General features: G+C 45.5%; 2 protein-coding genes across 5 annotated transcripts in view; both read right to left on the bottom strand.

The window, feature by feature from the left end:
- RNF212 (ring finger protein 212) overlaps nt 1-7,954 on the bottom strand; it is a 32,805-nt gene extending 24,851 nt beyond the window's left edge. The window contains exons 1-4 of the mRNA XM_073342839.2: nt 7,927-7,954; nt 5,801-5,856; nt 1,944-2,023; nt 428-696 (exon numbers count right to left, since the gene is read on the bottom strand). Of these exons, the coding sequence (XP_073198940.2) occupies nt 428-539 (112 nt within the window). The 5' untranslated portion in view covers nt 540-696; nt 1,944-2,023; nt 5,801-5,856; nt 7,927-7,954. The remainder of the gene's footprint in view (nt 1-427; nt 697-1,943; nt 2,024-5,800; nt 5,857-7,926) is intronic.
- LOC144930519 (transmembrane emp24 domain-containing protein 11-like) lies at nt 5,623-25,035 on the bottom strand. 4 transcript variants are annotated; one of them, XM_078852606.1, is made up of 5 exons: nt 24,954-25,035; nt 10,176-10,276; nt 9,409-9,534; nt 7,927-8,073; nt 5,623-5,856 (listed from the first exon to the last, which is right to left on the bottom strand). In XM_078852606.1, the coding sequence occupies exons 2-5, from the start codon at nt 10,206-10,208 to the stop codon at nt 5,707-5,709; spliced, it is 456 nt and encodes a 151-aa protein (XP_078708732.1). In that variant the 5' UTR covers nt 10,209-10,276; nt 24,954-25,035; the 3' UTR covers nt 5,623-5,706. The 4 variants fall into 4 exon arrangements, with proteins under 4 accessions (XP_078708732.1, XP_078708731.1, XP_078708729.1 ...); XM_078852605.1 differs by lacking the exon at nt 24,954-25,035 and adding an exon at nt 19,157-19,246; XM_078852603.1 differs by lacking the exon at nt 24,954-25,035 and adding an exon at nt 12,290-14,462.
- Nucleotides 25,036-26,648: the final 1,613 nt, after the last annotated feature.

Genomic DNA, 26,648 nt, shown 5'->3' with positions numbered 1-26,648 from the left:
GGGAAGGGGCAGGGCAGGGGGCTGCACATTCTCCTCATAAAAAGACTTACTTACTTACTTGGCTAGTCTGCTCTGGTTCACACTGATTAAGCTCACAGTGCCCTTCAGCCACAAGCTAATTTGCTAGCGTGGCCAGCATAGGTGCTGGAACTAGGGGTGCTACTGCACCCTCTGCCTTGCAGTGGTTTCCATTATATACAGAGTTTACAATTTGGTTCAATGGCTCTCAGCACCCCCACTGTACACATTGTTCCAGCACCCTGGTGGCCATTGGGAAATATTGCACAGCTGTTGATGTGACCCTGATGGGTTGAAGCGCCACCAGACCTGCCACCCTCTCTCCCTGCCTGAGCCCTTAGGCCAGGGAGCTGCATGGCCTGGGACAGGGCAGACCAGGGCACATCTCCCTCTCGTGATAGGATGTTACCTTTCTGAAGACACGGCTCACAGATAACGTGGCCGCAATTGGTCAGGCAGAACCTTGGCGTGGCCGTTCGGGGCTGTCGGAAACACACGTTGCAGAACACCAGGGCAGCCATCTTAATGGGGGAGCAAGAGAGCTAATGGGCCCGGAGAGCCCAACCACGATGGAGGCTGTCTCGTCTCCTGGCCTTCCATCCGCGGCAGGCAGCATTTGGCAGCTGCACCCGCAGCCCCACTCCTGTTCCTCCTACCCGGCGCGGTGGCAGTTCAGGGCTGGAAGTGAGTGGCAGTTATGAGAGGAGGGAATTCCAGCTGACAGTCACCCGCCCCTCCCCCCCAAGAGGGCGGTATGCGTGTATGAGGGGGGATTCACCAACCTCTCCCGCCCCAAGAGGGCAGTGAGCGTGTGTGAGGGGGGGATTCACCAACCCCTCCCGCCCCAAGAGGGCGGTGAGCGTGTGTGAGGGGGGATTCACCAACCCCTCCCCCCCAAGAGGGCGGTGAGCGTGTGTGAGGGGGGATTCACCAACCCCTCCCGCCCCAAGAGGGCAGTGAGCGTGTGTGAGGGGGGATTCACCAACCTCTCCCGCCCCAAGAGGGCAGTGAGCGTGTGTGAGGGGGGGATTCACCAACCCCTCCCGCCCCAAGAGGGCGGTGAGCGTGTGTGAGGGGGGATTCACCAACCCCTCCCCCCCAAGAGGGCGGTGAGCGTGTATGAGGGGGGATTCACCAACCCCTCGCGCCCCAAGAGGGCAGTGAGCGTGTGTGAGGGGGGGATTCACCAACCCCTCCCCCCCAAGAGGGCGGTATGCGTGTATGAGGGGGATTCACCAACCTCTCCCGCCCCAAGAGGGCAGTGAGCGTGTGTGAGGGGGGGATTCACCAACCCCTCCCCCCCAAGAGGGCGGTATGCGTGTATGAGGGGGATTCACCAACCTCTCCCGCCCCAAGAGGGCAGTGAGCGTGTGTGAGGGGGGGGATTCACCAACCCCTCCCGCCCCAAGAGGGCGGTGAGCGTGTGTGAGGGGGATTCACCAACCCCTCCCGCCCCAAGAGGGCGGTGAGCGTGTGTGAGGGGGGATTCACCAACCCCTCCCGCCCCAAGAGGGTGGTGAGCGTGTGTGAGGGGGGATTCACCAACCCCTCCCGCCCCAAGAGGGCGGTGAGCGTGTGTGAGGGGGATTCACCAACCCCTCCCGCCCCAAGAGGGCGGTGAGCGTGTGTGAGGGGGGGATTCACCAACCCCTCCTGCCCCAAGAAGGTGGTGAGCGTGTATGAGGGGGGATTCACCAACCCCTCCCGCCCCAAGAGGGCGGTGAGTGTGTATGAGGGGGGATTCACCAACCCCTCGCGCCCCAAGAGGGCAGTGAGCGTGTGTGAGGGGGGGATTCACCAACCCCTCCCGCCCCAAGAGGGCGGTATGCGTGTATGAGGGGGGATTCACCAACCCCTCGCGCCCCAAGAGGGCGGTGAGCGTGTGTGAGGGGGGATTCACCAACCCCTTGCGCCCCAAGACTTACCAGGAGGAATTAGTCAGGCTTTTAGGTTGAACTGCTGCTATCCAGCATAGGTCCTCAAAGGTTCTGGATTCATGTTGCTTCTTGAAAGAAACATGATTCCGTATCAATTTCTAAATCTTATTAAAAATCTTAAAAATAGAATCAAGAAAACATGTCACCAAAGCTAAGATATTAGTAATAATAAGGTAAACTAAGAATAAAACACTGTCATATCATAATCTAATCAAGCCAGGTAGTCTCAAGAGTGGACTGAAGTTAAATCATCAAATTAATGCCAGAGATATAATCAACCCTTATATAACTTTTAAGAGGGAGGCTAAGAAGGTGGCTGTCCATTTATTTATAAATCCCAAAGAAGGAATTTTACTAATGTCAATCAAATAAATAATTTGTATCTGGCTAAATAGCTTAATACTGAAATCAAATTATTATCTAATGTTTGCACCACAACCTTAGAGCCAATTATAAAACTTCCTTCTTAACCTTCAATTAGTATGCAGTATCTAACCCAGCAGTTCTCACACTGTGGGTCAAGGCCAGTGATGAGGTGCCAAAATCTTAACAACTGGTTTCCTCCTCACCCCACAAGGGGGTTGTTGCCCACCCCCACACCCCCGGGACTCCTGCCCCATTCAACCCCCCGTGTTCTTTGATGCCCCCCACACACGACCCCTGCCCCATCCACCCACCTCCCCTGTCCCCTGACTGCCCCCAGAACCGGACAGGAGGGTCTCGTGGGCAACCGTAGTGGATGCCCACCCCACCCCTAAGAGCCAGAGGGACCTGCCGGGGGGCGAGGTGGGGAGTCCCGGCGGTGCTTACCTGGGGTAGCTCCCAGGAAGCATCTGGCAGGTCCCTCTGCCTCCTAGGGGTGGGGGAGCGTAGCTAGGGGGGGAGCAGGGGGAACGGTCGCTCCCCCCACTGATCACATCAAAAGTGGTGCCTTAGGCACCTACTCAGTGGGTGCTCCAGGGCTGGAGCACCCACCAGGAAAATTTGCTCCCCAGCCTCTGCCCAGCCCCAGCTCACCTCCGCTCCGCCCCTGAATGTACCGCCCCACTCTGCTTCTCCACACCCCCCCGGCTTTCCCTCAAATCAGCTGTTCCACGGGAAGCCGGGGAGGGCTGAGAAGCAGGTAGCGGCTTCCTGCTCAGGCCGAGGGTGGCGGAGGTGAGCTGGGGCATGGAGTGGTTCCCCTGCACGCCCCTGCCTCAGCTCACCTCCGCCTCCCTGGGCCTGAGTGCGAAGCCGCTGCCTGCTTCTCAGCCCGCCCCGGCTTCCCGCGTGAACAGCTGATTCACGGGAAGCCAGAGGGGATGGGGCGGAGCAGAGCGGTGCAGTGCGGTGCGTTCAGGGGAGGAGGCAGAGGCGGAGCGGAGGTGAGCTCTGCACCCACCAAATTTTCCCCTTGGGTGCTCCAGCCCTGGAGCACCCATGAAGTCAGCGCCTAAGGCGCCACTTTTGGCCAGTTAAATTTCAAAGCCCTTTTAGAACCGGTTGTCCCAAGGGCTTCGAAATTTAACAACCGGCTCCAGCTCACCACTGGTCGTGGCCCTGTTTTAATGGGGTCGCCAGGGCTGGCTTAGACTTGTTGGGACTCAGGGTTAAAGCCCAAGCGCTTCAGCCCTGGGCAGTGGGCTAAGGTTACAGTCCCACAGCCTGGGGTTGAAGCCCTTGGGATTCGGCTTTGCCCCACCCAGCCTGAGGCAGTCAGGCTTTGGCTTTGCCCCCTCCCTCTATCAGTTGAATTTGACCCAAATTAGGCAAATAGTTTCAGGACCCTCCTCCCCAAATGAATTTTTATGTAGAAAAACAATTAGTCAAAAAAAAATTGCCTAGCTCTACACATACCTGTGCGCATACAAACACACTTTTATTTTCACATGCTAAAAATAAAGGATGGAACAGCTTTCAGGGAATTAAAACCAAAAAACTAAACAATACAAAAAGATGAAATATGATACTTAAAATTATAGAGGGGTTGTGTTTTCTGGACTTTCATTGTTTAGGAGCTGGAACTGCAGAAAAGTTGCCAAATGGTGATGTTCTGCTGGCAGTAATAGACCTTCTTCGGGTGCAGGGAGAGACGTTGATGTCATTCCTCTGTCTAAGCTGATCAGTGTTGGAGACTCTGGAACATGAGTTTTTCCTTAGATGGCTTGTTGATCTGAAAGTTGAGGCTTCTTGGCCTGATCTTTGATTCTTATGGTTTACAGATTTCTCTCACTCACTATTCAGTACCTACCTTCAAGGTCTATGGACAAATCTGGGGTGAGGCCTACCTGGGAACCATGCAACTTGGTCCTATCGAGTCTGAATTAGGTCACAATTAGCAAACATCAAGTTAGAAAAGTCCTACTTAAATCACCATTTTAAAAATATTTAGTATATTCCATATCCCACAGACTTAGTCTGGGATCCCTCCCAAAACATAAAAAATTCAGATGCATAGACTGCTTGCATCAAATGTTTTAAAGAGATTGTATAGGACACATTTTAAAAACTACTTAGGTACCTAAAGATGCAGATAGTGGGATTTTCAAAAGTATCTAGGTCCCTAATTCCCACTGATTTCAGAAGACAAACTGTCTGACCTATAACCATTGATTTCAATGGGAGTTAGGTTAATATGAACTAGGTTCCTATTAGTTCCCCCTAGTAGGGTCTACATGAGGGCAGACACATTGCACACTGCCGTTCATAACCCCCCATAGTCTGCACTGCGGGGCTATGTACACAAGCCCAAAAGCTTGATAGAGAAAAATTACTTGAAAGCTGATGAGGATGAAACCCATTTGAAATATATAACTTTAAATTTTATAAACGGTCTATGTGTCCTTTCAAGCTATTTTCTTCACAGAAGGGAATAGGACATAAATTAGTAAGGAAGTAAGTTGCTAGATGTTTGCCGTGATAGATGCACACCACCCATCTTCTGCTTTTAAATCAAGTTCTCCATAAACTATAACTAAATAAAACATGTCAAATTATAGAAGAAACTCTCTCAACCCATCTGTTAATCCAATTGGAGGGGAACTACATTATTAAGTCATACACTGCAAAGCTCCTGATAAATCCACTATGATCTGTACTCAAAAGTAACATCTGTGGCCTCTTAATTAAAATAAAAATAGCTTTCCAACAAAGAAACATACTGAAGAATTGAAACTGTATGAATAATCTTACATAAAGTTGAGAGTCACAAATCCAGGGATTGCCAGGAATTCTATAATCCAGACTGAATAAAATAGTTCTCACATGTGATAATTTACATAACTATTCAAGATTACTTGGAGTGGGACTACAAAACTGCCAAAAGGCAGAATGGACTGCCAACTGTATGCCTTTTAGATTTATATATATATGGTGCTAGTCAGATTAAGATATAAATTAAATCTTTAGAAGGAAGTGGGGGGGAACTACGGTTGGGATTCTGCAGAAGGAAATGGGAGGGGAGACCCAACAGTGTGAATCTGGGAGTGGTAATTATTGAGCGTGGGAGGCATGAGTGATGCTTGAGAAGAGTATATTGCCAATTTCCTCCCTCCCCCCACTCAATTCATATACTTCATATTTTCTTGTAATATTTTTCTTACCAGAGGATTACTATATTCAGCTACTTGAAAACTAGTTTCATTTCACCTTTTTATGTATATGATAAGACATCAGAAATAGTGCATATTTTTGCATTTTGTGCTTTATTAATGTAGACATTATGCATTATATGTTGAATAATTTAGAAGTGTATTCACTTCTATCAGTCTTAAACAAGCTTTTTAGCTATAAAGAAATCTTTAAGACATTTCATTTGCCAGACTCCAACTAACATAAGGATTAATGTTTGTGCAAGAGCCCACCACAGGATATTGCTGTTGGTTTCTTCACTTGTCAATCGAAAGTACTCCTCACGTTCCTGTTGAAAAAAGGGAAAAGGCATAATTATTTGATTTAAAAAAAAAATCTAAGTACAGTACTTGATGCTGCCACCTGGTATCAAGGCATGTGTTGTCTGTTCACGTACTAGAGAGAATGAACAAGCCCTATGCAATGTTCTCTTCTTAACTATTATCAATTTGATGAAAATAAGATTTTGAACTTACTCTTATCCATATTACTATCAGGGTTGCAAATCACTGCTTGAGCGCTGAACAACAGGTTATGTAAGGTTGGCTTTTGTGCTGCAGTGAAAGTGTGAGCAGAAGTTTCATATGGTCATGGGTTGGGCTGGGCATTAGATATAGTTCTTTAAGCACATGCATACGTCCTATTGAAGTCAGTAGGACTAAAAACACATGCATAAATGTTAAACATATGCTTATGTGCTCTGCTGAACAGGGATGGACTTAAGCACAGACTATTTTTTTTCCCCTGAATTGGAACCACAATAAGGCACTTAGGGCCATATATTTAAAGGTATTTAGGCATCTTAAGAAGCAACTAGGTGCCTGGAACTAGATTCACAAAAGGGACTTAGATGTTGCAACACTGCAATCTGACCCTTCACTCCAAATTTCCTTCTCTGGGACCTGCTCCGGCCCCTGTTAAAGACAATGACAAAACACCATTGATTTCAAAGGTATTGGATCACATCCTGGGCTTTATTCCTACTACTAAATTGGAGCAACTTGCATACACCTCCACTCTCATGATCGCAGGATTGAGTTCCCTTTTCCAGCCTAACAGACTTGTTTTTTAACCTTGTATATGCATATGCACTAGTCTGCACAAGCATCATGCAGGATGAAGCTCAGAAAGTCTCACGGGGCTTCCTTAATTACTTTTTCTTCTATTTTAGAGAGAATTGTTCTAGATAGAAAAATTAGAACACACTGCAAAAATCCAGTGTTGTTATGCTTAATGAGCTTATAGCTGGCACAGGCACAAAGATTTCAATCAATAATATGCACTATATAGTAATAACACTCATAGAATTAATTCCTACATTGCAATCTCTGTCCAAAGAAAATGTCTGTGTTTAAAACATTCTTCATAGATATTGATCCTACAAATAGTGCATGTGTGCAAAATCACTCACATCTGTGTTGTTAGAATAGGGGTTTGTGGTGCTGAGCACCACAGTTAGCATTGTAGTTCCTATTATTAGCAAAAATTACTACTATGCATGCTCAAACAGCTTTTTTAACATTGCAACTCACATTTATTTGTTTCATTGCTTTATTTATATACAACTAGATCTTGTAAGTGTCCTCCTTTTCTATCCTGTGCATCCATATTAGGACTGTTGAAACCATGGCTCAGACATGTACAAGGGAGATACTTTCTCCCTTGCAAGCAACTGGTCAGAGAAGATGAATAGAGTGGGCAGCTAAATGCTATAATCTATCCCTTATTTATTTAATTTTTGTGAAAATAATGAGAGGCCCTCGTCCTCTGTGAAGAGGAGTGAAACTGAAATTACCACTCTTGTGTTCTGTTAACCAAAAAGTGTCTACAAATTGCTGTTGCAAATGGAAGGATTTTACTCAGTCCTTCTAAAACAAATTCACTTTTAGGTTGAGATTAAGAATTGAGAATCTCAGCCCAAAATAGTAATTTATCACAAAGTTATGAGCAAGTGAAAATAGAATTTAAATGAAAATCTGAAGCACATACAACTTGAATTATAGAAGTTATGGCCAGCAAAACTAAAATTAACCAAATGATTTAATTAGTGGAAAGTACTGTCGAGTAAAACTGATCGTTATATAAAGAATAATTAAAAATCAATGCTTAGCTTATATACTGTGTTTTGCTTTACAGCTTCAAAGTGTTTTACAAACCTTAACATGTATTGTTCAGTTTTAAGTAATAACTTACATACTGTAGAATCATTTTGGTTAAATATTAATAGTACTTTTAATAACATTTAATTTAAAATAATACTACAACTAAATATTGTAATATGCCACCCAACATTTTACTTTCCAAATCCAGATGTTTCCATGCATTATTCTTTCATATTTCTATTAGGGAACAAACATACTCTGTGATAGTTTTGTTCTTTGGATATGTGATGAATTTGCTCAATTAGATGTCCGAGTCTAAAGTTAACTTCATTAACTTTGTTCTTGGCTTGAGCGATAGCTTCATCAAGAAAATGCTCTCCAACTCTAATGTCCAAGTGGATACGCTATGAACACAACAACAACAATTATTAGTCCCATGGATTTATGGTGTGGGTTTTTTTTTTTTTTTTTAAAAAAGTCTTCAGAAACAAAGTGAGTCATAAATAACAAAGGTTTCCTTTTAGCCTTCTTGTAGGAATGGTATTTAACTTATTTATAGATGTCCTTACTAAAGAGATAAGATATTTAAAACTAATATATTTCAAGGTTTTAATCTTTAATTACACAAATTTACATACTTTGTTATTAGTGTTGTATTTTATACTGATGCTATTGATTCGACCAGTATGAACTATTTATTATAGTGTGTCCAACAAAGGGCAAAAAAAGAACATTCTTAGGACTAACCACTCTAATTAAAAATTGATACCATTATCAATCCTTTTTTTTAAATACTCTTCCCACTTAGTCAGGTTGTAGCTGAAGCAAAGTCAGAAACAGAGATAATGAGAATCAGTCCTACGTCTTCCACCCGGCATAGTGTAGCACTTCCAGTAGGTTATTAAAGATGCATCTGAAGGCAATTTCCTCCAGTAACTTCCAAAGTTTAGCTTAGTTTATAATGATAAAAAGAACAATAAATATATGATTCATGTGTGGCTCTCTCTCACGAAAGCTTATGCTCAAATAAATTTGTTAGTCTAAGATGCCACAAGTACTCCTTTTCTATTTTGCGGATACAGACTAACACGGCTGCTACTCTGAAACCTGTCAAAGTTTATAGAGTTATTGCTCAAAGAAATTGGAGTGACAGAAATGTAATAGCTTTCAGATAAGTGTGCTTTTGTATCTGCATTTGTGTTGATAAACCAGTCCCCTTATAACATTTCATCATATTAATCAGGACTTTGAAGCTTTACATAATCAAGGTGCTGTACAAACATTAATTAATCTGCACTGTATTAGACTGACTACGCCCTGACTCCTTGGACATGAAAGGAAAGTCTGTTTCATCTCTTCATCTTCTGAGCTCCAGCATTATATTTTGCAATCACTAGGAAATGTCATATATTGACTGAAGAGTCATCTGCAATATCTGAGATAATTCATCAAAGCAAGATTCTTCTAGTTTCAAATACTGACCACAGCCAAATAATACAGGATGCTCTGCATGGGTGGAGCTCCATTGAATTCAGGAAGTCCAAAGGTCCACCTATGTGGAATTGCTTTGCAAGATCAAAGAGCAACATAGAACAAATGGATCGACTGCGATACTTTCATAATCTCATCATTAATTATGCTCCTAGACCTCTATACTGTATGTCCATTTGTCTTCCAGAGCCTGTATTTAGATAGGACAGATATCATCATTAAAAATAATATTCAAGAAATACTCTTACCAGTTTACTTCCTCCAAATGAGATAAGCTTTGTGGAGTTAGACTGCAAACAGATATTATGCTCCCCAGGTAAGTGTGACGTAAAAGAGAATGTTCCTTGTGGACCATACAATTTTGACAACAGTAGCTGTAAATGTGTTAAGTGTATTTTTTTATTTATGAACTATAGATATTAACATAAAAATAAAATTCTATGTATCATACCTCAGAATATATTTAACATTTTAAACTTGTATTTATATTAATAATATAATATAATTAATATTCAAGTAACCTAAGTTTCACATTTTATTTAGGGAATAAAAACTAGAAACAATGTGGTCCACACTGAGGACTAAAACTTGTCTATAGACACTAAATTAAAGTCAAAATTGTGTGTTTAAGCATAGCTCCTAAGTCCTGACTTTGGCACATAAATAACTAGCCTGATTTTCAAAAATGTAGAACATCCAATGGCAATGAAGGTAGTTGTTGTGGATTGCTGGTATATGCATCCTGATGATTAATCTAATATTTTTGGTTTAATTTATCATCTCCTTCTTTTCTAGTACTGAGTACCCTTCTTCTCTTATTGACCTTAATGACAACCAACATGTGCTCTGCACTTTTGAAAATCAGCCCACTTATTTAGCTGCTTAAATATGGATTTAGGAACCTAATTTTAGGCACCTATTTTTAAAAATATTGTCCATTCCCCTTAGATTGTATGACCTTCCTGTTCCAAGAGTCAGTACAAATGCCTCCAAAAATGTGAATAATACGTTTTACCTCCTTAGCAGGAGTTGTAACGGTCACAAACATTCCCAAACCAGGAGCAGATTCAAGAAACCTGTGTTCATGTATGTCCCATTGCTGTACCTTGTAACTCCCTGAGAAGACAGATACAAATCTGTTAATTACAAGTTAGTATATTAAATATATGTCACTTTTTCATTTCACATCAAGTCACTATAAAAACAAAATTAAGTACAAGATAACTTATATATTTAATAGAATTATGATTTTGTCCAGTTCACCATATAATTAGATTGTGGCATTTTGCACCACAATGGAGTGAGCAAGAAGTTACAAACTAATGAAAGAAAAGTGACAATTTATTATCATTGCCTTGCATGCTCTGGCCTGGTTAGCAAGCCATGGCACATGGCAGATCGTCCCAAAAGTTCAGGTATCCATTACTCTAGTTACGTTTATCTTTTATGCAGCCCCCAGCACTTATGAACAACAAGCTATCAGCTCTTTGATGGTTCCCTGGCAATCTTGCATATTTCTCCTTCTCAAATAAGGGCTTTTTGCTTTCTCATTATCTGGGAAGATTTTAATGCACTCACTATAAAACACATAGTGGAATGGTTTCTTTTTTTTTTTGAGCAGGTGTTGAATGAGGTCCTGAGCACTGCTAAACAGAAAATGCAGATCTCACGTTGGTGGGGAGAGTGGCAAAACCATGCTGTAATAGGTTGTAGGAGTAATGGTTGACTAAACCGGAATTCCTCCAAGGAAGCACATACTGCAATGGCATCTGTAGAAATAGGTGCTTTGTGTGCTTTCCATCTTAGCTCAGCCAGCTCTTCTGGTCAGTGCAGAGGACTCTTGTAGCAACGTGCATGGAACTTGGAGGGACGAGCACAGGAGATAGAAGGGAAGAGTTTGGAGATGGCATCAAGAAGCCATTCTGTGCGCACACAGCTTGAATGCTAGCTGCTGTCACAGCAATTCTGTAACTAATTCTCTTAATAAAGAGCTAGTTTAAATTCAGAAACATGGAGTCCTCTCATGTTATTACTCAGCATGCAATACATGACACAACTGTAACACTTGCATGGCTAGCATGGAGCAGTAGCTATAGTGCATTTCCATATTGTGACCGGCCCTTGTTTTGGGAGTAAAGAAGGAAATACTCTTTGTGCCTTGTGACAAAGTTCCTCCTCTACCTTGGTGGGTCCTGCGCTTATTGGCGGATTTGCTTGCCTCAGAGATTCACGGCTGCCCTCAGTTTGGCCACTTTTGCTAGTGACTCAAACCTGCTGTTCACTCAGCTAACCTCATCACTGGCCAGCATGGGGAAAGGGAGGAGAACAATCCCCACAGTCTCTACTGACCCACCTAGTGGGTCGGGGAATAGGCCAAGGACCTTCCCCTCTGGTGGGACCCACAGATCAGGTCACCTCCTCTTGTCTCAAATAGGGAGTTGAGGGGGATGGGGGGAACCCAGGACTGCCCTCTACTCCGGGATCCAGCCCAGGGCCCTGTGGATTACAACTGTCTACAGGTTTCAGAGTCTACAGTCTGTCTACAGTGTCTCTTGTAACAGCTGCATGACAGCTACAACTCCCTGGGCTACTTCCCCATGGCCTCCTCCCAACACCTTCTTTACTCTGTCACCACAGGATCTTCCTCCTGAAGCCTGATCACACTTGTACTCCTCAGTCCCCCAGCAGCACATGTTCTCACTCCCTGCTCCTTGCACAACCTCCCCTAACTGATGGGAGGTCCTTTTTAAACCAGGTGTCCTGATTAGACTGCATGCCATAATTGATTCTAGTATGTTCTTAATTAGCTCCAGGTGTCTTAATTAGCTTGCCTGTCTTAATTGGTTCTAGCAGGTTCTTGATTGCTCTAGTGCAGCTCCTGCTCTGGTCATTCAGGGAACAGAAAACTGTTCATCCAGTGGCCATTATATTTGCCCTCTACCAGACTCCTGTACCCCACTGGTCTGGGTCTGTCACAGTGCCCTACTCACCATCACCACCACTCATTCACCTAAGCAGGGCCAGCCACAGGGCTTTGGCATTATAAATCAGGCTGTCAGTATTAGAACTTCATAGATTGACATTTTAAATATTAAACACATTGACCATTATATAGCAACATCTACCTACCAGTAATCAAGGTATCACTTGGAATGTCTTCTATTATGCATTTCTCCTCTCTTTCCCCTGAATGAAAATACAAAGCAGGTGAGAGAGCAACCCAGATGCTCAAAAGAATTCCTATTAAGTGGCTCTTCATGATTTTGGTGTATCCTTATTGTACTACTTTTGGAAAGGATTAGTTAGAAATGAGCACAGCTCTGTGCTCACTCCTTGTTTGCTGTTTATCAGTGTGGTTTTGGGAAAAAATGTGAGAAAAGACATCTGCTAGTTACGTCAGTTATTTATATATGTGTATGCGCCATCGAATGAGATAAGAAAAAGATAATTTGTGAAGTCTTTCCTAACATGAAAGGAGCAAACTTTTATTTTGTAGCTCAGATATATGAAGTTTTATAGGACTAATTTATAATTCTTTGTGTGCGCACACACACACGAACTACATTAGGACTGAAAGTGCCACAATGGGAAAATGAAATACTTCATTTTTTTTCTGAGTTGTATGTGTAACCCTTTGGGGTTTAGAGAGCATGGCCCCTTTAAATCTTTTTCCTATTGGGGAGGGGGAGCAGTGAGAAAAAGGAGGGAAACTTGGGGGTGTGGCTCTGGAGCCCCGGGAGAGAAGGCCTGCAGCAGGGAGGCCCTGGACAAAGTGAAGGGGAGAGAACCTGCCTGAAGCCTGGGAAGGATAGGGCGGCCGATCGGGGACACCCCAGGACAGGAGCCAGGAGCAGCACTGTGCAAGGGAGGAATTGCCCGAGAAAGACAGGCCAGAGCTGGACCCAGTATCACTGCTGCCCAGAGCTGCACTGGGCTGTGAGAACTGGGGCTTGTGACTCTGCATTGGAAATAAGGAGGGGTGCTGCTAGTTAGTTAAGTGGGGAGCTTGTCGCTCTGTGTGGCTTTGCAGAGAGCGGCAGAAGAGGGCACCAGACTGGTTGTTGGGGAAAGTTCACTGGTGCCGAAGACAATCAGGAGCACCCAAGATTCAGCAGTGGACTGGTACTTTGCTCAGGACTCCTGAACTTTGTGTGCAGACACATTGCTCGGTGTCTGCCCTTTCAGACTGTGCTACCACTGGGCCTGTGGGGCCTTGGTTTGGATGCAACCCTGTTGTACTGCTCCCCCTACATTTCCCCTTGTTGTTTTTCTCCTCTCATCCCTCTGTAAATAAACATCTCCCTTTGTTATATCCATTGTTCTTTTCCTTTGGGTGTGTGTGTTCACTCTGGGGGGTTTGGAACAGGTGCCTCTGGGGTGGAAGAAATTTTTCCTGCTGCATTCCTGTGTGCACCGTCTCTTGGCCAGAGCTGCCTGCAGAGCAGACTCCATCTTGGCCACAAGGGCGCTGAAGTTAAATATGTTTTTACTGTGTTTGTCAGCTTTGCCAGTTACTGCTGGGTTTTTGGTCCAATGGGTCAGCTGAGTATTCTCTCTGTGTGTATTTAAAAATAAAATCCAGCACAGCTGGCTTCATAGTCAATAATATGGCCAAGATCACTTAGTAGTGGAATGTCCCTATCAATGGATGTTGTCATTATGAGAAATCAAAATTGTTTGGGGAGGGGTGTAGATAAATTAAATTTCTCTCTTGCTCCTAAGTTCAACAAATAAGAGAAAAATAGATTAAAATAAACTATTCTCTGCTTCCAATTCCAGCATCACTGCACTGTGTGGGATAGTTTCTGTCTATTGAGTTGCCTGGCAACATCTCAAAGTTTTGCTGTGTTATTATTTCTGTTCATCTGTCAAAAGGGATCTCTGTTGTGTATGTGCTAGTGACCAAAACTATCTTTTTCCAGGAAAGGTCTCCTTCTATGCCACAGGATCATTCAAAAAAAAAAAAGTATTTTCTATGGAAAGGATGTATTTTGCAGTATAATGCAGCTTTACATTTTGCTGGGGCTTCGCTCAGCCCAGGACAAGGCAAACATTTTTGGCAGTCCTCTTTCCCTGTTTGTGTGTCTCTGTGCTTGTCTGGGGTTGTCAAGGTTCCTCCCCCACTCTGAACTCTAGGGTACAGATGTGGGGACCTGCATGAAAAACCTCCTAAGCTTATCTTTACCAGCTTAGGTCAAAAACTTCCCCAAGGAACAAAATATTACACCCGTTATCCTTGGACTGGCCGCTACCACCACCAAACTAATACTGGTTACTGGGGAAGAGCTGTTTGGACGCGTCCTTCCCCCCCAAATACTTCCCAAAACCCTGCACCCCACTTCCTGGACAAGGTTTGGTAAAAAGCCTCACCAATTTGCCTTCGTGACTACAGACCCAGACCCTTGGATCTTAAGAACAATGAACAATCCTCCCAACACTTGCACCTTCCCTTTCCTGGGAAATGTTGGATAAAAAGCCTCACCAATTTGCATAGGTGACCACAGACCCAAACCCTTGGATCTGAGAACAATGAAAAAGCATTCAGTGTTTTACAAGAAGACTTTTAATAAAAAATAGAAGTAAATAGAAATAAAGAAATCCCCCCTGTAAAATCAGGATGGTAGATATCTTACAGGGTAATTAGATTCAAAAACATAGAGAACCCCTCTAGGCAAAACCTTAAGTTACAAAAAAGATACACAGACAGAAATAGTTATTCTATTCAGCACAATTCTTTTCTCAGCCATTTAAAGAAATCATAATCTAACACATACCTAGCTAGATTACTTACTAAAAGTTCTAAGGCTCCATTCCTGGTCTATCCCTGGCAGAAACCAGCATACAGACAGACACAGACCCTTTGTTTCTCTCCCTCCTCCCAGCTTTTGAAAGTATCTTGTCTCCTCATTGGTCATTTTGGTCAGGTGCCAGCGAGGTTACCTTTAGCTTCTTAACCCTTTACAGGTGAGAGGAGCTTTCCCCTGGCCAGGAGGGATTTCAAAGGGGTTTACCCTTCCCTTTATATTTATGACAGGGGTCTCAGTCACTGCAGGGCTCAACTCTGCCTCTTGCTTCCCCAGTATGAGTAGGTAGTGAGGTGGCTGCCATAGTCATAGCTTTCTTCAAGCTATCTTAGGGTCTAATTCAAATCCCACTGAAATCCACGGAAATATTCCCATTGGTTTCAGTGGACGTTGGATTGGACCACTGATGTTCATACATAGCCTGGGAGGCAAGGCATTGCTAAGCAGGATGGACAATAATTGAGTGGATTCTTCTCACATTCAGACACTCCAGATGCCTTCTTTTTGTTGTGCCTTCATTTCATGGGAAGAGAACAGATTTTTGCACTGAGGGCCTCTATTCTATTCAGATTCTTATAAAACATTCATCATAGAATCAGAGATTAGGGTTGGAAGACACCTCAGGAGGTCATCTAGTCCAAACCCCTGCTCAAAGCAGGACCACTCCAACGAAATCATCGCCGCCTCGGCTTTGTCAAGCTGGGCCTTAAAAACCTCTAAGGATGGAGGTTCCAGCACCTCCTTAGGTAACCCATTGCAGTGCTTCACCACCCTTCTAGTTTTTCCTAATATCCAACCTCGACCTCCCCCACTGCAACTTGAGACTATTGCTCCTTGTTCTGTCATCTGCCACCAATGAGAACAGCCTACCTCCATCCTCTTTGGAGACCCCCTTCAGGTAATTAAAGGCTGGTATCAAATCCCACCTCACTCTTCTCTTCTGCAGACTAAATAAGCTCAGTTCCCTCAGCCTCTCCTCATAAGTCATGTACCTCAGCCCACTAATCATTTTCTTTACCCACCGCTGGACTCTCTCCAATTTGTCCACAAGCTTTTTGTAGTGGGAGGCCCAAAACTGGATGCAATATTGCAGATGCGACTTCATCAGTGCCGAATAGAGGGGGAATAATCACTTCCCTCAATCTGCTGGCAATGCTCCTACTAATTCAGCCCAATATGCCGTTAGCCTTCTTGGCAATAAGGGAACACTCTTGACTCATATCTAGCTTCTCATCCACTGTAATCCCCGGGTCCTTTTCTGCAGAACTGCCGCTTAGCCAGTCGGTCCACAGCCTGTAGCAGTGCATGGGATTCTTCTGTCCTAAGTGCAGGACTCTTCACTTGTCCTTGTTGAGCCTCATCAGACTTCTTCTGACCCAATGCTCCAATTTGTCTAGGTCACTCTGGACCTTATCCCTACCCTCCAGCATATCTACCTCTCCCCGCAGCTTAGTGTCATCTACGAATTTGCCAAGGGTGCAATCCATCCCATCATCCAGATCATTAATGAAGATGTTGAACAAAACCGGCCCCGGGACAGACCCCTGGGGCACTCCTCTTGATACCGGCTGCCAACTAGACATCAAACTGTTGATCACTACCCATTGAGCCCGATGATCTAACCAGCTTTCTATTCACCTTATAGTCCATTCATCCAATCCATACTTTTTTAACTTGCTGGCAAGAGACCATATCAAAAGCTTTGCTAAAGTCAAGGTATATCACGTCCACTGCTATCCCCATATTCACAGAGCCAGTTATCTCATCATAGAAGGCAATCAGGTTGGTCGGGCATGACTTGCCCTTGGTAAATCCATGTTGACTGTTCCTGATCACCTTCCTTTTCTCCAAGTGCTTTGAAATGGGTTCCTTGAGGACCTGCTCCATGATTTTTCCAGGCACTGAAGTGAGGCTGACCTGTCTATAGTTCCCTGGGCTCTCTTTCTTCCCTTTTTTAAAGATGGGCACTATTTTTGCCTCTTTCAAATAGTCCGGGACCTCCCCCGTTCGCCACGAGTTTTCAAAGATAATGGCCAGTGGCTCTGCAATCACATCAGCCAACTCCCTCAGCACTCTCGGATGTATTCTCTCTGGCCTCATGGACTTGTGCATGTCCAGCTTTTCTATATAGTCCTTAACCTGTTCCTTCACTAGTGAGGGCTGCTAACCTCCTCCCCATACTGTGCTCCCCAGTGCAGCAGTCTGGGAGCTGACCTTGTCTGTGAAGACCAAGGCAAAAAAAGCATTGAGTACTTCAGCTTTTTCCACATCATCTCTCACTAGGTTGCCTCCCCCATTCAGTAAGGGTCCCACACTTTCCCTGACCTTCTTCTTGTTGCTAACATACCTGTAGAAACCCTTCTTGTTACCCTTCTCATCCCTTGCTAGCTGCAACTCCAGTTGTGCTTTGGCCTTCCTGATTACACCCCAGCAGGCTTGAGCAATATATTTATACTCCTCCCTAGTCATCTGTCCAAGTTTCCACTTCTTGTAAGCTTCTTTCTTGTGTATAAGCTCACCAAAGATTTCTCTGTTAAGCCAAGCTGGTTGCCTGCCATATTCGCTATACTTTCTGCACATTGGGATGGTTTATTCCTGCACCCTCAGTAAGGCTTCTTTAAAATACAGGCAGCTCTCCTAGACTCCCTTCCCCCTCATATTAGCCTCACAGGGGATCCTGCCCATCAGTTCCCTGAGGAAGTCAGATTCTGCTTTTCTGACATCCAGAGTCTGTATTCTGCTGCTCTCCTTTCTTCGTTTTGTCAGGATCCTGAACTCAACCATCTCATGGTCACTGCTGCCCAGGTTCCACCCACTTCTACTTCCCCTACCAATTGTTCCCTGTTTGTGAGCAGCAGGTCAAGAGGAGCACAGCCCCTAGTTGGTTCCTCCAGCACTTGCACCAGGAAGTTGTCCCCTACACTTTCCAAAAACTTCCTGGATTGTCTCTGCACTGCTGTATTGCTCTCCCAGCAGATGTCAGGGTGATTAAAGTCTCCCATGAGAACCAGGGCCAGTGATCTGGAAACTTCTGTTAGTTGTCCACAGAAAGACTTGTCTACCTCATCCTCCTGGCCTGGTGGTCTATAGCAGATGCCCACCCTTGTTGCTCTCGCCTCTAAACTTAACCCAAAGACTCTCAACAGGCTTTTCTCCAGTTTCATATTGGAGCTCTGAGCAATCATACTGCTCTCTTACATACAGTGCAACTCCTCCACCTTTTCTCCCCCGCCTGTCCTTCCTGAACAGTTTATACCCATCCATGACAGTGCTCCAGTCATGTGAGTTACTCCACCAAGTCTCTGTTATTCCAATCACATCATAGTTCCTTGACTGTGCCAGGACTTCCAGTTCTCCCTGCTTGTTTCCTAGGCTTCTTGCATTTGTGTATAGGCACTTGAGACAACTCGCTGATCATCCCTCTTTCTCAGTATGAGGCAGGAGCCCTCCCATCTCGCGCTCTCCTGCTCATGGTTCCTTCCGGTATCCCACTTCCCCACTTACCTCCAGGCTTAGGTCACCATCCCCTGGCTAACCTAGTTTAAAGCCCTCCTCACTAGGTTAGCAAGCCTGCCTGCAAAGATGCTGTTCCCTCTCTTCATTAGGTGGATTCCATCTCTTCCTAGCAATCCTTCTTCCTGGAACAACATCCCATGGTCGAAGAATCCAAAGCCCTCTCTCAGACACCACCTGTGTAACCATGCATTTACCTCCACAATTCGATGGTCCCTACCTGGGCCTTTTCCTTCAACAGGGAGGATGGAGAAGAACACAACTTGCGCCTCAAATTCCTTTATCCTTCTTCCCAGAGCCACATAGTCTGCAGTGACCTGCTCAAGGTCATTCTTGGCAGTATCATTGGTGCCCACATGGAGTAGTAGGAAGGGGTAGCGTTCCTAGCAGACATTCCATCACATCCTGAATTCTAGCTCCAGGCAAGCAGCACACTTCTTGAGTTTCCCGGTCTGGACGGCAGATTGATGACTCCGTCCCCCTTAGGAGGGAGTCTCTGACCATCACCACCCATCTCCTCCTCTTGGGAGTAGTGGTTGTGGAACTGCCATCCCTAGGACAATACATCCCATGCCTTCCAGTCAATGGGGGTCTCCTTCTGATCCCTTCCCTCAGATGACTCTTCCAAACCATTCTCCACCATAGTACCTGTGCAGAGAACCTGAAAACAGTTTCTTACCTGTATCTGCAGTGGAGATACATGGGTTCTCCTCATCTTCTGGAGGTCACATGCTGCCAATTTTCTTCCCCTTTCTGCACTCTCCTCTCAGATTCTTCAGCATGCTGTGCCTGCAATACCAAATGCCGACTTCTATCCAGAAAATCTTCATTTTCTCTGAGGCAATGCAGGGTCGATACTTGGGTCTCTAGTCCTTTAACCTTCTCTTCCAATATGGAGACCAGCTTGCACTTCGTACAGACGAAGTTGCTTCTATCCTCTGGGAGAAAGACAAACATGGCATATCCTGTGCAGGTCACAACCACTGATTGCTCACTGTCCATAATCTCTTTCTTCTAAGAGCCTCTTCAGATGTTGTATTTACTGCTCACAAAAGCCTGAAAGGCAAACAAAAATTCTGTGGGAACTCCCCCGCAAGCGAACTCCCAGGCGAACTCCATTTGTTCGCAACTGGCTGCCTTTTTATAAGGCTGCTGGCTCGAAGCACTTGGCCCACCTTAAAGCCTTCCCGCCAATCAACCACTCAAGGCCCACCTGGAACAAAGCACTCCCAATTCACACTTTTCAAACAAACAAATACATAGTCAAACAGTCCCTGCAACTAGCTCCAGTCAAATAGTCACAGCAGACAGACACTTGGATATTCACCCCACCAGCTCAAAATACATCCCTCTTAATGTAGCATTCATCATAGTACGAGAGCCCCTTCCAGTAGTTGGTTCACTCATCTTCGCCCCAAGTGGACAAGTGTGCACTGGACACACACATTTTGGTACATTTATGATAGAAAAAGATAAGGAAAAATATGCCTTGCATTTAGAGTGGAAGGTGGTGAGGCTTGTAATGGCCTGCAGTTCCTATTGGAGTTCCTTTCCTAGTCTTTGCCCAGCCCCAGGAAAGCTCTGTCTCCTGCACAGACAAACTTTATTTTTATTGCAGAAAGTTCCATTGTGCCAGAGGAGCAAAATTGTCGACCACATCCTCATCCCGGAGCTTTAGTCAATCTTTTAGTTACTCTGGGCACAGACCATTGAGCACCTTGCAGATAAAGACTAAGACCTTGCACTTGATATGATATTCTATGAGAAGACAATGTAGGGAGTGGAGGACGGGACTGATGTGTTCGCAGGAGCCAGTGTTGCTGAGCAGACATGGTGCAATGTTGTGTAACTAAGCACTAAAGGCTTCATTCCCAGGTATATTGCATTGCTGTAGTGCAGCCAAGAGGTGACAAACATGTGAGTAACTGTGATTAGGTCATCGTTTGCCAGGATGAGACAAACTCCTCGCACTCGTCGATGCTGCTATGTGAGATCTTAACATCAGTGAGGAATCCAGGAACATTCCTAAGCTACAGACTAAATTGGCCTATAGTGAGGGAGTACCATCAACCAAAGGAGACATTCCACTGTGGTTGCAAACCTTTAAAAATGCTTTCCTCTGCCTATTAACATAAACTCTGTCTTGCTTGAGTTCAGCTTCAACCTGTTGGTTTTTTTCCATGAGCTGATGTCGTTCAAATTGTGGGCCATCTTGGTGGTAGTGGTATCATATATTGTGAAACACATGCAGAGCAGTGTATCATCTGCATACTGCTGGCACTTGGCATCTGACCAGTTCACTCTATGCATGTATGTAGCTGTTGAATAGAACAAAGACAGAGTTGATCCTTTTGAGACTCCACAAGTGAGCGGTCTAATAATAGAGGTGCAGTTTCTTATCAAAGCTGCAGAGACGTTCAGGAGGATGAGAGTCTCTCCTCTATGCATTGATTACAGGAGATCATCAGTTCCTCTAAAGCCTGGCCTGAATCTAGATTGTGCCATAAGGTAAGGTGAGGAAAGAACAACCACCAGGTATGTTGTAAACCCAGAGTAGTTTTCTGAGCCATATGGAGTTTCCTTCCTTCACTGTACCAGCCCTTAATCTCCACGAAAGGACACCTATCCACAGAAATTTTTTGCAGCCTCTGTCACAATCTGCAAATGACACACTTGGATATCTTTGTGATGCCCCAGTATCATAGTGTCCTCTACAGATTCCACAAGGTGATCCGCAAGATTCTGGGAGACAGTGCCTTCACAGTTGACTTCCCAGAATAAGTTTGTTTCACAATAGCTGCTTCAGTTGTTAATCATAGAACCATAGAATAGCAGGGTTGGAAGGGACCTCAGGAGGTCATCTAGTCCAACCCCCGCTCAAAGCAGGACCAATCCCCAACTAAATCATCCCAGTCAGGGCTTTGTCAAGCCTAACCATAAAAACTTCAAAAGGAAGGAGATTCCACCACCTCCCTAGGTAACCCATTCCAGTGCTTCACCACCCTCCTAGTGAAAAAGTTTTTCCTAATATCCAACCTACACCTCCCCCACTGCAACTTGAGACCATTACTCCTTGTTCTGTCATCTGCTACCACTGAGAACAGTCTAGAGCCATCCTCTTTGGAACCCCCTTTCAGGTAGTTGAAAGCAGCTGTCAAATACCCCCTCATTCTTCTCTTCCACAGACTAAACAATCCCAGTTCCCTCAGCCTCTCTTCATAAGTCATGTGTTCCAATCCCCTAATCATTTTTGTTGCCCTCCACTGGACGATTTCCAATTTTTTCACATCCTTCTTGTAGTGTGGGGCCCAAAACTGGACACAATACTCCAGATGAGGCCTTACCAATGTTGAATAGAGGGGAACGACCACGTCCCTCGATCTGCTGGTAATGCCCCTACTTATACAGCGCAAAACGCCATTGGCCTTCTTGGCAACAAGGGCACACTGTTGACTCATCTCCAGCTTCTCGTCCACTGTAACCCCTAAGTCCTTTTCTGCAGAACTGCTGCCTAGCCATTCAGTCCCTAGTCTGTAGCGGTGCATAGGATTCTTCCATCCTAAGTGCAGGACTCTGCCCTTGTCTTTGCTGAACCTCATCAAATTTCTTTTGGCCAATCCTCTAATTTGTCTAGGTCCCTCTGTATCCTATCCCTACCCTCCAGAGTATTTTTCTCTCCTCCCAGTTTAGTGTCATCTGCAAACTTTGCTGAGGGTGCAATCCACGCCATCCTCCAGATTATTAATGAAGATATTGAACAAAACCAGCCCCAGGACCGACCCTTGGGGCACTGTACTTGATACCGGCTGCCAACTAGACATGGAGCCATTGATCACTACCCGTTGAGCCCGACAATCTAGCCAGCTTTCTATCCACGTTATAGTCCATTCATCCAGCCCATACTTCTTTAACTTGCTGGCAAGAATACTGTGGGAGATGGTGTCAAAAGCTTTGCTAAAGTCAAGGAAGAACACGTCCACTGCTTCCCCCCATCCAGTTATCGAGCCAGTTATCTCGTCATAGAAGGCAATTAGATTAGTCAGGCATGACTTGCCCTTGGTGAATCCATGCTGACTATTCCTGATCAGTTTCCTCTCCTCTAAGTGCTTCAGAATTGATTCCTTGAGGACCTGCTCCATGATTTTTCCAGGGAATGACGTGAGGCTGTCTGGCCTGTACCTCCCCGGAACCTCCTTCTTCCCATTTTTAAAGATGGGCACTACATTAGCCTTTTTCCAGTCATCCGGGCCCTCCCCCACTCCCCATGAGTTTTCAAAGATAATGGCCAATGGCTCTGCAATCACATCCGCCAACTCCTTTAGCACTCTCGGATGCAGCGCATCCGGCCACATGGACTTTTGCTTGTCCAGCTTTTCTAAATAGTCCCAAACCATTTCTTTCTCCACAGAGGGCTGCTCACCTCCTCCCCATGCTGTACTGCCCAGTGCAGTAGTCTGGGAGCTGACCTTGTTTGTGAAGACAGAGGCAAAAAAAGCATTGAGTAATTAGCTTTTTCCACATCTTCTGTCACTAGGTTGCCCCCCTCATTCGGTAAGGGGCCCACACTTTCCTTGACTTTCTTTTTGTTGCTAACATACCTGAAGAAACCCTTCTTGTTACTCTTAACATCTCTTGCTAGCTGCAACTCCAAGTGCGATTTGGCCCTCCTGATTTCACTCCTGCATGCCTGAGCAATATCTTTATATCTTTCCTGGTCATTTGTCCAATCTTCCACTTTTTCTAAGCTTCTTTTTTGTGTTTAAGATCAGCAAGGATTTCACTGTTAAGCCAAGCTGGTCGCCTGCCATATTTACTATACTTTCTACACATCGGGATGGTTTGTCCCTGTAACCTCAATAAGGATTCTTTAAATATAGCCAGCTCTCCTGGACTCCTTTCCCCCTCATGTTGTTCTCCCAGGGGATCCTTCCCATCAGTTCCCTGAGGGAGTCAAAGTCTGCTTTTCTGAAGTCCAGGGTCTGTATTCTGCTGCGCTCCTTTCTTCCCTGTGTCAGGATCCTGAACTCGACCATCTCATGGTCACTGTTGCCCAGGTTCCCATCCACCTTTGCTTCCCCTACTAATTCTTCCCTGTTTGTGAGCAGCAGGTCAAGAAGAGCTCTGCCCCTAGTTGGTTCCTCCAGCACTTGCACCAGGAAATTGTCCCCTGCACTTTCCAAAAACTTCCTGGATTGTCTGTGCACCTCTGTATTGCTCTCCCAGCAGATATCAGGCTGATTGAAGTCTCCCATGAGAACCAGGGCCTGCGATCTAGTAAATTCCGTTTGTTGCCGGAAGAAAGCCTCGTCCACCTCATCCCCCTGGTCTGGTGGTCTATAGCAGACTCTCACCACATCACCCTTGTTGCTCACACTTCTAAACTTACACTTCTAAACTTAATCTAGAGACTCTCAGGTTTTTCTGCAGTTTCATACAGAGCTCTGAGCAGTCATTCTGCTCTCTTACATACAATGCAACTCCCCCATCTTTTCTTGCCTGCCTGTCCTTCCTGAACAGTTTATATCCATCCATGACAGTACTCGAGTCATGTGAGTTATCCCACCAAGTCTCTGTTATTCCAATCACGTCATAGTTCCTTGACTGTGCCAGGCCTTCCAGTTCTTCCTGCTTCTTTCTCAGGCTTCTTGCATTTGTGTATAGGCACTTGAGATAACTCGCTGATCGTCCCTCTTTCTCAGTATGAGGCAGGAGCCCTCCCCTCTCGCGCTCTCCTGCTCATGCTTCCTCCCGGTATCCCACATCCCCACTTACCTCAGGGCTTTGGTCTCCTTCCCCCGGTGAACCTAGTTTAAAGCCCTCCTCACTAGGTTAGCCAGCCTGCTTGCGAAGATGCTCTTCCCTCTCTTCATTAGGTGGAGCTCATCTCTGCCTAGCACTCCTTCTTCTTGGAACACCATCCCATGGCCAAAGAATTCAAAGCCTTCTCTCCAACACCACCTGTGTAGCCATTTGTTGACTTCCACGATTTGACAGTCTCTACCCAGGCCTTTTCCTTCCACGGGGAAGATGGACGAGAACATCACTTGCATCTCAAACTCCTTTACCCTTCTTCCCAGAGCCACGTAGTCCACAGTGATTCACGCAAGGTCATTCTTGGCAGTATCATTGGTGCCTATGTGGAGAAGCAGGAAGCGGTAGCGATCCGAGGGCTTGATGATTCTTGGCAGTCTCTCCGTCACATCGTGAATCCTAGCTCCTGGCAAGCAGCAGATTTCTCGGTTTTCCCGGTCAGGGCGGCAGATAGATGACTCAGGCCCCCTGAGGAGAGAGTCCCTGACCACCACCATCTGCCTCCCTCTCTTGGGAGTGGTGGTCATGGAACCCCCAACCTTAGGACAGTGCATCTCATGCCTTTCAACTGGCAGAGTCTTCTTCTGCTCCCTTCTCCCAGATGTATCATCTGGGCCACTCCCCGCAATGGTACCTGTGGAGAGAACATGAAAACGGTTGCTCACCTGTATCTTCGTTGCTGGTACATGGACGCTCCCCTTTCTTCTTCTGGAGGTCACATGCTGCCAAATTTCTTCACCGTCCTTCTGTCCCCGCTGCGCAGCCTGCTCTGAATCTTCAGAATGTTGTGTCCGTAGAAGCATATCCTGACGTCTGTCCAGGAAATCTTCAGTTTCTCTTACGCAACGCAGGGTTGATACTTGTTTCTCCAGGCCTTGAACATTCTCTTCCAATATGGAGACCAGTTTGCACTTTGTACAGTCAAAGTCGCTTCTGTTCTCTGGAAGAAAGACAAATATGGCATATCCAATTAAGGTCACAACAGCTGAATGCTCACCATCCATATTACCTTCCTTCTACGAGCTTCCTCAGGAGTTGTAGCAACTACTCAGAGAAGCCGGCAAGATGTAAGCTCAGTGGGCTCTCCCCAGGCGAACTCCCAGGCAAACTCCCTCTGTTAGCCTCTCTGCTATTCCCCGCTCAGCTGGTTCTCAGCTGATTGGCTTTCTTTAACAGTCAGGCCCACTCAAGGCTCACCTGGAACAAAGCACTCCCAATTGACACTTTTCAAACAATCAAGCACACGGTCAAACTATCAAACTGTCCCCACAACAGACACTCAGACACTCATCAACACAGCCCCCCAATGCAGCACTTAGCATACCTCCTCTCAGACAGATCCCAGGCAAACTCCCTCTGAGTTTAATAGACAAATACAGGCATTTACCTCAGGATTCCCACCTCCTGTGTCAAGGGATTATCCTTCATCCTGATCTGGGGATACAAACAACAAGTATGTGAAAAGCAAAACCTTCAACACAGCAGATTTACCATTCAAATAAGTGACCATCTCCTGCATGCTAGGAAGCCTGGTTATAAATGCACCCTCATGGCCAAGATTGAGTCTGTTCTTCAGGTAGCTCCGGCCAACAAAAGGCATCTGCAGGAATGCATCAGGGAAATTCTCCCCCACCTGTTCCAAACCCCCTGGTGTAAACACACACACCGGAAGAGTACAATTAATATAGGAAAAGGAAATATTTATTTACAGAAGGATGATTGAAGCAAAACAACAGAAGGGAAGATAGGGGGAGTGGTAAAACAGTGTTACATCCAAACACAAGGACAGTGGTACCACAATACAAAAGGACAGACACCAAGCAATGTGTCCACACTAAGAGTCCAGGAATCCTGTGCAGAGTTCCAGTACAGCAGTGAGTCTTGGGTGCTCTTGCTCGTCTTCAGTGTCAGTAACCTTTCAACAATAAACCCCTCCGGTCCCTTTTCTGCCACTCTCTGCAAACCCACACAGAGTGACAGCCTCCCCACTTAGCTAGCTATAGCCTCCCTCCTTATGTCCAATGCAAGATCACATGCCCCAGTACTCACGGCCCCATCCAGCTCTGGGCAACTGTGATACTGAGTCCAGATCCGGTTTGTCCGTCTCAAGTGATTCCTCCTTAACATGGTGTTCCTCCTGTCTCCTGTCCTGGGGCGTCCCTGGTTGGTCATTCTGTCCCTCCCAGGCTTTGGGCTGATTCTCGGTTGCTTCACTATGTGAGGGCCTGCTTCTTATAGTTGTTCTCTCTGTAGCAACAGACAGACCTATCCTGTCACTCTACCTCTCTCCACACCCCTGGAATAACCAACACTTCCTCTTGCTGCAACAATCAGCACTCCCTCTGCCTCCGGACAAGGTT

The sequence above is a fragment of the Lepidochelys kempii genome, chromosome 4 (genome assembly GCF_965140285.1).
Source record: "Lepidochelys kempii isolate rLepKem1 chromosome 4, rLepKem1.hap1, whole genome shotgun sequence".
Classification (NCBI taxonomy): domain Eukaryota; kingdom Metazoa; phylum Chordata; order Testudines; family Cheloniidae; genus Lepidochelys; species Lepidochelys kempii.
This window is presented reverse-complemented; position numbering and strand designations above follow the sequence as displayed.